The sequence below is a fragment of the Hyperolius riggenbachi genome, chromosome 6 (assembly GCF_040937935.1).
Source record: "Hyperolius riggenbachi isolate aHypRig1 chromosome 6, aHypRig1.pri, whole genome shotgun sequence".
Classification (NCBI taxonomy): Eukaryota; Metazoa; Chordata; class Amphibia; order Anura; family Hyperoliidae; genus Hyperolius; species Hyperolius riggenbachi.
This window is the reverse complement of record NC_090651.1, coordinates 10115957-10127504: the sequence shown is the minus strand read 5'-3', so window position 1 is coordinate 10127504 and position 11548 is coordinate 10115957. Positions and strand designations below refer to the sequence as shown.

Below are 11548 nucleotides of genomic sequence, written 5' to 3'. Positions count from 1 at the left end.
CCCCAGTATAGATAGCCAGCTATAGGTGCCCCCAGTATAGATAGCCAGCTATAGGTGCCCCCAGTATAGATAGCCAGCTATAGGTGCCCCCAGTATAGATAGCCAGCTATAGGTGCCCCAGTATAGAGATAGCCAGCTATATGTGCCCCAGTATAGATAGCCAGCTATAGGTGCCCCAGTATAGATAGCCAGCTATAGGTGCCCCAGTATAGATAGCCAGCTATAGGTGCCCCAGTATAGATAGCCAGCTGTAGGTGCCCCCAGTATAGATAGCCAGGTATAGTTGCCCCCAGTATAGGTAGCCAGGTATAGTTGCCTCCAGTATAGGTAGCCAGGTATAGTTGCCTCCAGTATAGTCAGCTATAGGTGCCCTAGTGTAGATAGCCAGCTATAGGTGTACCGAGTATAGATAGCCAGCTATAGGTGCCCCAGTATAGATAGCCAGCTATAGGTGCCCCAGTCTAGATAGCCAGCTATGGGTGCCCCAGTATAGATAGCCAGCTATAGGTGCCCCCAGTATAGATAGCCAGCTATAGGTGCCCCCAGTATAGATAGCCAGCTATAGGTGCCCCCAGTATAGATAGCCAGCTATAGGTGCCCCCAGTATAGATAGCCAGCTATAGGTGCCCCCAGTATAGATAGCCAGCTATAGGTGCCCCAGTATAGAGATAGCCAGCTATATGTGCCCCAGTATAGATAGCCAGCTATAGGTGCCCCAGTATAGATAGCCAGCTATAGGTGCCCCAGTATAGATAGACAGCTATAGGTACCCCAGTATAGATAGCCAGCTGTAGGTGCCCCCAGTATAGATAGCCAGGTATAGTTGCCCCCAGTATAGGTAGCCAGGTATAGTTGCCTCCAGTATAGGTAGCCAGGTATAGTTGCCTCCAGTATAGCCAGCTATAGGTGCCCTAGTGTAGATAGCCAGCTATAGGTGTACCGAGTATAGATAGCCAGCTATAGGTGCCCCAGTATAGATAGCCAGCTATAGGTGCCCCAGTATAGATAGCCAGCTATGGGTGCCCCAGTATAGAGATAGCCAGCTATAGGTGCCCCCAGTATAGATAGCCAGCTATGGGTGCCCCAGTATAGATAGCCAGCTATAGGTGCCCCAGTATAGATAGCCAGCTATAGGTGCCCCCAGTATAGATAGCTAGCTATAAGTGCCCCCAGTATAGATAGCCAGCTATAGGTGCCCCCAGTATAGATAGCCAGCTATAGGTGCCCCCAGTATAGATAGCCAGCTATAGGTGCCCCCAGTATAGATAGCCAGCTATAGGTGCCCCCAGTATAGGTAGCCAGGTATAGGTGCCCCAGTATAGATAGCCAGCTATAGGTGCCCCCAGTATAGATAGCCAGCTATAGGTGCCCCAGTATAGATAGCCAGCTATAGGTGCCCCAGTATAGATAGCCAGCTGTAGGTGCCCCAGTATAGATAGCCAGGTATAGTTGCCCCCAGTATAGGTAGCCAGGTATAGTTGCCTGAAGTATAGGTAGCCAGGTATAGTTGCCTCCAGTATAGCCAGCTATAGGTGCCCCAGTGTAGATAGCCAGCTATAGGTGTACCGAGTATAGATAGCTAGCTATAGGTGCACCCAGTATAGATAGCCAGCTATAGGTGCCCCAGTATAGATAGCCAGCTATAGGTGCCCCAGTATAGATAGCCAGGTATAGGTGCCCCCAGTATAGGTAGCCAGGTATAGGTGTCCCCAGTATAGGTAGCCAGGTATAGGTGCCCCAGTGTAGATAGCCAGCTATAGGTGTACCGAGTATAGATAGCTAGCTATAGGTGCACCCAGTATAGATAGCCAGCTATAGGTGCCCCAGTATAGATAGCCAGCTATAGGTGCCCCCAGTATAGATAGCTAGCTATAGGTGCCCCCAGTATAGATAGCCAGGAGTAGATGCCCCCAGTATAGATAGCCAGTTATAGGTGCCCCCGGTATAGGTATCCAGCTATACGTTTCCCTAGTATAGGATAGCCATTGATTAGCTCAGTCACATGGAACACAGAAGAGTTAAGTCTGAATTTCCTGCCCACTTCCACTGCTGTCTTTGCTGGAGGGGGGAGTGCTGAAGGGAAGCCCGATATGAGGGAGGGGGTGAGTCGGGCCTCCCTCCCCGGTGCTGTGTGTGCCTGCTGCTCCCCCTTTCTGTACTGCGCCCCCTCCTGCCCCTAAAAATAGCCTTGGAGGGTCCTATTGCCCCCTCAGGCTGCTCCCCCTAAGGGCCCCCCGCGGCTGCTTCCCTTGCAAGGGTTATTGTTACGCCCCTGCAAATAACTATGTAACCCACCTCTGGGCAGAAATTTCCCCAAGCATTGTCACAGCTGGTTTTTAATCTGTGTATAGCTGTCTTGATGAACTGATGTGATGTAGGTCTTTGTTTTACACCTGGTTTACTGAAGTATCTCCAGAGAGGTGCGATCGCGTTTTCTATCGAAACAGAACTCCTGTATTTATGAAAAACGGCCATTCTTGAGTGAGCGTTGGCACACAGACACTATGACACTAACCACTGTAATTAGGGACAGACAATAAGATGCTAACAGTTATAAGTTGATGCAAATGTTATGCAGATGGGAAATAGACCAGTGACACCCAGCAGAGTTATTAGCAGTAGCGGACAGAACCTGAGGATAGTTTGGGATGCTCGGACAATACTTTGTATTAATGTTGTTTTTCTTTATCCTAGATTTTGCCCCACAAGAGCCCAAAACAGTAAGTCATTTTTTAGGTTTATTATGGATTACATAAAGTCACTTCCGCGTACGTACAAAAAGGGCGCCCGGACAAAAAGGGCGCGGGGTGTAAACGCTAATTAACAATTAATCATTAATAGCGTTTATAAAAATAGTGTGCTATATTTCGTTTACAAATAATGTTTAACAAATTTATAAATCATTAAATAATTTTTATGAAATCGGCAATTGTGAAACGTTAATCTTCCCTGTTTCAAAAGTGAAACTTAGAATTACGTTTATTAAAATAACGATAATATATGATTAATTGTTATAATTGTATATTATTGTGAATAACCTTCATTTATGGTTTGTTCTTATAATAAAATCTGAAAATATTCTTTATAACGATGATATAAATATAACTACGTTCGTAATAAGTGTTGTAAAACATTAGTAAATATTACTAAAATTGTAGTAAAGCTATACCTAACCCTACTCTCACACAGAACCCTCCCTGTACCTATCCCTAACCCCTAGACTCCCTCTGGTGGTGCCTAACCCTAAGACCCCCCTGGTGGTGCCTAAACCTAAGACCCCCCTGTTGGTGCCTAAACCTAAGACCCTCCTGGTGGTGCCTAAACCTAAGACCCCCCTGGTGGTGTCTAAACCTAAGACCCCCCTGTTGGTGCCTAAACCTAAGACTCCCCTGGTGGTGCCTAAACCTAAGACCCCCCCTGGTGGTGCCTAAACCTAAGACTCCCCTGGTGGTGCCTAAACCTAAGACTCCCCTGGTGGTGCCTAAACCTAAGACTCCCCTGGTGGTGCCTAAACCTAAGACTCCCCTGGTGGTGCCTAAACCTAAGACTCCCCTGGTGGTGCCTAAACCTAAGACTCCCCTGGTGGTGCCTAAACCTAAGACTCCCCTGGTGGTGCCTAAACCTAAGACTCCCCTGGTGGTGCCTAAACCTAAGACTCCCCTGGTGGTGCCTAAACCTAAGACCCCCCTGGTGATGCCTAAACCTAAGACCCCCCTGGTGGTGCCTAACCCTTACCACCCCCCTGGTGATTTATATTGTAATGTTACTATATCTAACCTTACTCTCACACAGAACCCTCCCTGTACCTATCCCTAACCCCTAGACCCCCCTGGTGGTGCCTAACCCTAAGACCCCCCTGGTGGTGCCTAAACCTAAGACCCCCCTGTTGGTGCCTAAACCTAAGACCCTCCTGGTGGTGCCTAAACCTAAGACCCCCCTGGTGGTGTCTAAACCTAAGACCCCCCTGTTGGTGCCTAAACCTAAGACTCCCCTGGTGGTGCCTAAACCTAAGACCCCCCCTGGTGGTGCCTAAACCTAAGACTCCCCTGGTGGTGCCTAAACCTAAGACTCCCCTGGTGGTGCCTAAACCTAAGACTCCCCTGGTGGTGCCTAAACCTAAGACTCCCCTGGTGGTGCCTAAACCTAAGACTCCCCTGGTGGTGCCTAAACCTAAGACTCCCCTGGTGGTGCCTAAACCTAAGACTCCCCTGGTGGTGCCTAAACCTAAGACTCCCCTGGTGGTGCCTAAACCTAAGACTCCCCTGGTGGTGCCTAAACCTAAGACCCCCCTGGTGATGCCTAAACCTAAGACCCCCCTGGTGGTGCCTAACCCTTACCACCCCCCTGGTGATTTATATTGTAATGTTACTATATCTAACCTTACTCTCACACAGAACCCTCCCTGTACCTATCCCTAACCCCTAGACCCCCCTGGTGGTGCCTAAACCTAAGACCCCCCTGGTGGTGCCTAAACCTAAGACCCCCCTGGTGGTGCCTAAACCTAAGACTCCCCTGGTGGTGCCTAACCCTAAGACCCCCCTGGTGATGCCTAACCCTAACCACCCCCCTTAGTCATCGCTTTATTATGTGGATAATAATGTTTTACAAATTGTGACTCCAAAAAATATATTACAATTTACGTTACGTACTGATCGCTTTATTTTGTGAATAATAATGTTTTACAAACAGTAAGGTATAAAACTTTAAATAATGTTTTAATTAGTTAAATAGGATAAATATGTTTAGTATTTTTATAAATGTTATTCGGCACGGGTGCATTTTATAAACGTAAATCATCACAAGCACACTTATAAATCATTAAACATCTCCGGGCACCATTTGTAAACTTTATTTAGCTCCGGCGCCCTTTTTTCCTGCTCGGCGCCCATTAAACGTTATTTATTATGGGAATGAATGGCGGCGCCCTTTTTGTCCACTAGCTGCCTGCGCCCTTTTTTCCCAGCTCCGTCACTTCCTCTGCCTTTTGTTTTCCTGTTTATCAAATAGGAGCAAGAAATGCTCATCTTATCTGGGTCTTTTTTTAACCCCTTGTGTCACCTACACCAGAGGCGTAGCAAGTTTTTTCGCCGCTCGGGGACAAAAACAGTTCCCCTCCCCCCCCTCCTGGACAAAATTGGCATGGCCAGGCATCAGAATGTGGTCGTGGTCATGGGTGGAGACAAATGTACGAATAGATATAGATAGCCAGTTGTGCCCCCTTCACCCGTTTAGATAGCCAGATTTGCCCCCCTATAAATAGCCAGATGTGCCCCCCTTGTTCTGCTGCTTGTAACGCTTCTGCACTCCTCTGCAGAGGGAGAGGAGCAGGGGCACTTCAGCGGCAAACGGATCTGTGAAAACAGATTTGATCATAGGTCGGTTGGATCCATTTTCACTCTGTTGCCACTCCGTTTCCGTTCCGCTCCTCATTGCCCCCAATGCAGAGCTGGGCTCAGTGGTCCGGAGAAAGTGGTACTGCAGGAAACTTCAGCAGATCGTGCAGAACGGACGGGTATGAACAGATTCATAGGTTAACATTGGATCCGTTCCCATCCATTCCCTTCCAATCCGGGAACACACCGTTTTTTACCGCTAATGTGAACAGATCCTTAGCCTACTTCCGAGGCCTGCCCAGCTGCAGAAATTTCAGGCAGCTAAGAACTATTGTAATTGTTTTATTGCACACATTAGCAGAGAGTAGACAATACCTTTCATCAACAGAGGGGGGTGGGTAATTAGGACAACTGCTTCAAAGAGTTTACAGAAGTCACAGATTCTATATTCACACCTTCCCAGCTAGAAGGGGAGGTGGGGACATGGCAGCTCCTATAGATATTAGAAACCAGGAGAAATTTCAGGGGGGGGAAAGGTGCTTAGTTCCCTTTAAATAGGAGACTTTTTGACTTTCTGACGTGCTCTAGAATAACAAGGTCTACAATCTGGTAACTGTTTCCTTCACAGAGCAACATGCTGATCACATACGAGGAAGAGAGTAACGAATCGGTGCTACTGCAACGACAAAATTCTGCAGAGTCCCACATGGTCTTCCTGGAGTCCTGCCACAAGTCAGAAGAGGCCCAGAACCAGCAGGAGGCAGATGGGAGGCCTGAGACTCAGCAAGGAAGAGATCAGCTCAATAACAGAATCGGTGAGTTTCATTCAGGGCAAGATCATTCACCAACCTAGGCACATGCCTGGGGCCTAGCGGGTGTCAAGGGGCACACCTGCCACCTTCTCTGACCTCTCTCCATTGCAGCTTACCAAAAAGGAGCACCAAATCTGCTACCTCGAATAGGGCCCTATTATATTTTAATCTATCTCTGGTTTCACTATGTGTGTGGCAGTCTATTGAGTGCTGAGGTTGGAGGTGACCTTCGAGATAAGAACCTGCACAACCTCTAACTGGTAGCAGGATGTTTCTGGCCATTTTGTCGCCCCAGGCAAGGCACCTTCTCTTGTCTCTCTCTCTCTCCCCCTTTCCACATGTTGTGAATTGGAAGATCACAGCCGACGTTAATTTGTTTTGCAGGCATTAATAACAAACCATTATATACAAAACTCCTCCTATAGGAGTTTTCAGACATTATAGTTTTAAAATAAAATATGTGACTGTAAATAAAACCCACACATTGTATTTGCCCATTTGTCCCGGTTATTACAACATTTAAATTATGTCCCTATCACAATGTATGGCGCCAATATTTATGGGGGAAATATTTTTTTCTAATTTATAATCCCTTATTTAGGGCCTGAGTCCACTAACGCAGTTGTGTCCGCTTCTGTCCGCTTTTCAGCATCTGTAACATTGATGTGTTGCTGAAAAGCGGACACAACTGCGCACAACTGCGTTAGTGGGCTCAGACCCTCACAAACAAAAAACAATAATATACCCTCATGACATACATATTTAAATAGGTAAGTTTATAATGTAACAACAGGGGCGTAGCAATAGGGGGTGCAGAGGTAGCGACTGCATTGGGGCCCTTGAGTCAGAGGGGCCCCTGAAGGGCCTTCCTTCAACTTCAGTATTAGCTCTCTACTGGTCCTGTGCTCATAATAATCACTTCTATAGATACTTTAAACAGTGGTAATCAGTAACAAGCTGTTCCCCATCCGTTTCTTGCACCTCTGACACTGTGGTTGCCATTGGCAGGTTTTGGTGCGCCGTATCAATTGTTATGTATAGAGTGCTTGGGGGCCCCATTGTAAAACTTGCATCAGGGCCCACAGCTCCTTAGCTACGCCACTGTGTAACAATTTATGTATTCTGTCACTTTGTCTTTTTTTACAAGTTATTTTCTTATTATAGTAAATGTGGGGATAGAAAGGGTTTTTATTTATATGTTTTTTTTGCTTTGTTTTTTTGTGAATAAAAATAATAATGAAGTGCACTATTATATTTAAATCACAGCTTTCTATACTATAACAAATGTGAAAGTAGTGTTTTTTTCTTTTTAGTTTTTCAATGAATAATTTCTGCTGTTTGTTAGAGCAGAGGTTTTTCATAAATCATGTTCTCATTCACCAATCTGTCCTGTAATTGCCGGTCACGGGGCGTGCGCAGCGTACATTAAAAACCGGAGCCGATTGTCTACACCCCGGGACTGGAAGACTACTTTCGTGGGTCGTAGATATACTGCTGTGTGCATATACTTTGGGGGTTCTGCAGGAGTTGTGGTGTGCGATTCTTTTGACAATCAGGGGGTTCACTGGTCTGGGGGTAATTGCTGTGCTTTTTGGGTAGCAGTGCCATTTTTTTTGCATGTTTATTTATTTGCTCAATCCATCAACCATGATTATTGTTCTTTTTCCTGTATCCTCAGAAAAGATCTACATAATGAATGCAGACACCGTTTTCGTGGGCTCCATATCGGAGGCTCCTAACAGACCACTGAGGCCGGTGGCGGTGGACGGTGAACGTAGGGGCAGCTCGGCTTTACCATCGCGGTACCCAGAGCAAGAATCCTCCAAGGTGACAGGAAGTGACCTCATGCTTTCGGTGGAAGAGGAAGAAAGAGAGGACTACACAGCCAAAGACACACTACAAGTCTGAAGGGGTCTTTCATGTGAGGTTGTGTGGAATGGAGAGGGATGAGGAGAAGAGGAATTCAGTGCAAACATCCAAATGTGGAGAATCTTTTATTATTGTGTAATTAAACTCCTGCACATTGTGATCAAAGTCACCGGTATGTCCATATTCTGCACACGTCCTTAAGTAGTGCATCAGAAGCCTACACAGCAAAGTGATATTGCATGTATATGACCAACCATGTAGTGATGCTGTGTGTGCACCAGAGGACAAACCATGTAGTGATACTGTGTGCGCACCAGAGGGCCAACCATGTAGTGATACTGTGTGTGCACCAGAGGAAAAACCATGTAGTGATACTGTGTACGCACCAGAGGACTAACCATGTAGTGATACTGTATGCGCACTAGAGGACCAACCATGTAGTGATACTGTGTGTGCACCAGAGGACAAACCATGTAGTGATACTGTGTGCGCACCAGAGGGCCAACCATGTAGTGATACTGTGTGCACACCAGAGGACCAACCATGTAGTGATACTGTGTGCGCACCAGAGGACCAACCATGTAGTGATACTGTGTGCACACCAGAGGACCAACCATGTAGTGATACTGTGTGCGCACCAGAGGACAAACCATGTAGTGATACTGTGTGCGCACCAGAGGGCCAACCATGTAGTGATACTGTGTGCACACCAGAGGACCAACCATGTAGTGATACTGTGTGCGCACCAGAAGACTGCTCAGATAAAGTGATAGTGTGCGCACCAGAGGACTGTGTGGATAAAGTGATACTGTGTACGCACCAGAGGACCAACCATGTAAATTGATACTGTGTGCGCACCAGAGGACCAACCATGTAAATTGATACTGTGCGCACCAGAGGACCAACCATGTAAATTGATACTGTGTGCGCACCAGAGGACTGCTCAGAAAAAGTGATAGTGTGCGCACCAGAGGACTGTGTGGATAAATTGATACTGTGTACGCACCAGAGGACCAACCATGTAAATTGATACTGTGTGCGCACCAGAGGACCAACCATGTAAAGTGATACAGTGTGCACAAGAGAACTGCTCAGATAAACTGATACTGTGTGTGCATCAGAGGACTGTGTGGATAAAGTGATACAGTGTGCGCACAAGAGGACTGCTCAGATAAACTGATACTGTGCGCACCAGAGGACTGTGTGGATAAAGTGATACTGTGTACGCACCAGAGGACCAACCATGTAAAGTGATACAGTGTGCACAAGAGGACTGCTCAGATAAACTGATACTGTGTGTGCATCAGAGGACTGTGTGGATAAAGTGATACAGTGTGCGCACAAGAGGACTGCTCAGATAAACTGATACTGTGCGCACCAGAGGACTGCTCAGAGTCAGATAAAGTGATACTGTGTGCGCACCAAAGGCCTGCTCAGAAAAAGTGATACTGTGCGCACCAGAGGACTGCTCAGTCAGATAAAGTGATACTGTGTGCACCAGAGGGCTGATAAACTGATACTGTGTACGCATTAGAGGACGGTGTGGATAAAGTGATACTTTAGGCTTGATTCACAAGAGTGCTAACTGATAGCACGGCCGTTTTTGCGTGAATTTTCACGCAAAACGATAACGTTTTAGTGCGCAAATGTGAATGTTCACACGAACCCGATATCATTTGCGTGCAAAAATTTGTGTTTGAGCGCAGAACCATTGTCGTTGGGCGTGAAAATTTGCGATCGCTCGAAACGCAAACATTCGCAGCAAAATGGCCGTGCTATCAGTTAACACTCTTTTGTGAATCAAGCCCTGTGTGCGCACAAGAGGAGTGCTCAGATAAAGTGCTACTGTGTGCGCACCAGAGAACTGCTCAGATAAACTGATTTGTGCGCACCAGAGAACTTCTTTGATAAAGTGATACTGTGTGCGCACCAGAGGACTGCTCATATAAAGTTATAATTGTGTGCACAAGAGGGCTGGGTGGATAAAGTGATAATTGTGCGCACAAGAGGGCTGGGTGGATAAAGTGATACTACAGAACTAACTCTGATCACCTGAGATTTATTGAATCTTACAGCTTAATATTGTTAGGTTTTGTATAACCTTTGTTCCACAAGGGGGATAACCTGATGGTGTTGCTAGCGTCATAGTAATGTTCTGCGGTGCTCCAGTCCTGTCTCCCTACACACAGCCATCACTGCTCTCTCCATCATTGGGGCTGATTCACTATAACAAGTAGCGCACGCAAAGGACATTATCGCCGCACATTGACTAGTCCAATAGGCTGCCTGTCAAGTTTCCTGTCAAGTGACAGGCAGCTTATTGGGCCAATCAAAGTGCGGGGATAATGTCCTTTGAAGTGATTGGACCCGCAGGGGCTCAGGGCAGGATGAGTGGAGCTCTTGTCATTGCCAATTAGTAGGTATAAGTTTGTAGCGCTCGCTATGCTACTCTGGTAAGGCATGTTAACTCTGATAAGGCACGCTATTTGTTACAGTGAATCAACCCCTCAGTATGCTACCTCTACACACTGCACTACTCAGTACAGACAGGTTATATTGGCATCCACACAACTTTGTATCAATGTGAACCTATTCTCTGCACTATAGAATGTTGAAGCTGTGAAGTTACTGAAATTGCCTTTATAATGACTTCATCTCCTGCAGAGCTGAGGCTATAGGCATGGCCAGAAGATGGAAATGAAGTCATTATTAAAGGAACTGCACTGTTAATAACCTATCCAATAAAATTACTTTTTTAAATGTTTTTTATTCATAAATTATTTAGACAGTGTTTGTATTGTACAATAACCCTGCTTTACATTCTAAAATGTATCACGGGTGGTGAGTGACATCTTTATAGTCCTGTCAGGTGCAGCTCTGCGGAATTGTTTATTGAGAGATCTAAAGCCAGTAGAAAATATATCTGGTCTCCCAGAACGCTCTGGGAGAATTCCACATGCCTAAACAGCCCAGGCTGAACATCACTGAGAGGTTCCATAGGTTACATAGCGGTATGTAGGTATAAAAAGTGTTTCTGATGCTGAACCCAGGAAACATATTTGTTTTATCATTACTCACTGGCAGAGTAAGACCAGCAAATAATTAATATAAAAATAATCACATCTGGTTTTAACAATCTTGTCTTGCATTCCTGGGGACCCTGGTTCAAACCTGGGCCAAGACACTCTCTGTATTGAGTTTGTATGTTCTCCCCATGTCTGTGTGGGTTTCCTCGGGGCACTCCTGTTTCCTCCCACATCCCAAAAACATACAGATAGGAACATAAGATAATGACTGGCTATGGTAGGATTAGATTGCGAGCTCCTCTGAGGACAGTCAGTGACATGACTATGTACTCTGTAATGTGCTGCAGAGGATGTCAGTGCTATATAAATACATAATAATAATATGGTAGGACAATACACTATGACTATGGTAGGATTAGAGTGTGAGCTCCTCTGAGGACAGTTAGTGACATGACTATGTACTCTGTAATGTGCTGCAGAAGATGTCAGTGCTATATAAATACATAAT

At 46.0% G+C, this 11548-nt stretch overlaps 1 protein-coding gene across 1 annotated transcript in view; it reads left to right on the top strand.

Annotated features, from left to right (window-relative positions):
* The window catches only part of LOC137522343 (tumor necrosis factor receptor superfamily member 8-like), a 126602-nt gene extending 115824 nt beyond the window's left edge, over window positions 1-10778 (top strand). Inside the window, exons 11-13 of the mRNA XM_068242383.1 lie at window positions 2695-2720; window positions 5962-6148; window positions 7824-10778. Of these exons, the coding sequence (XP_068098484.1) occupies window positions 2695-2720; window positions 5962-6148; window positions 7824-8053 (443 nt within the window). The 3' untranslated portion in view covers window positions 8054-10778. The remainder of the gene's footprint in view (window positions 1-2694; window positions 2721-5961; window positions 6149-7823) is intronic.
* Window positions 10779-11548: the final 770 nt, after the last annotated feature.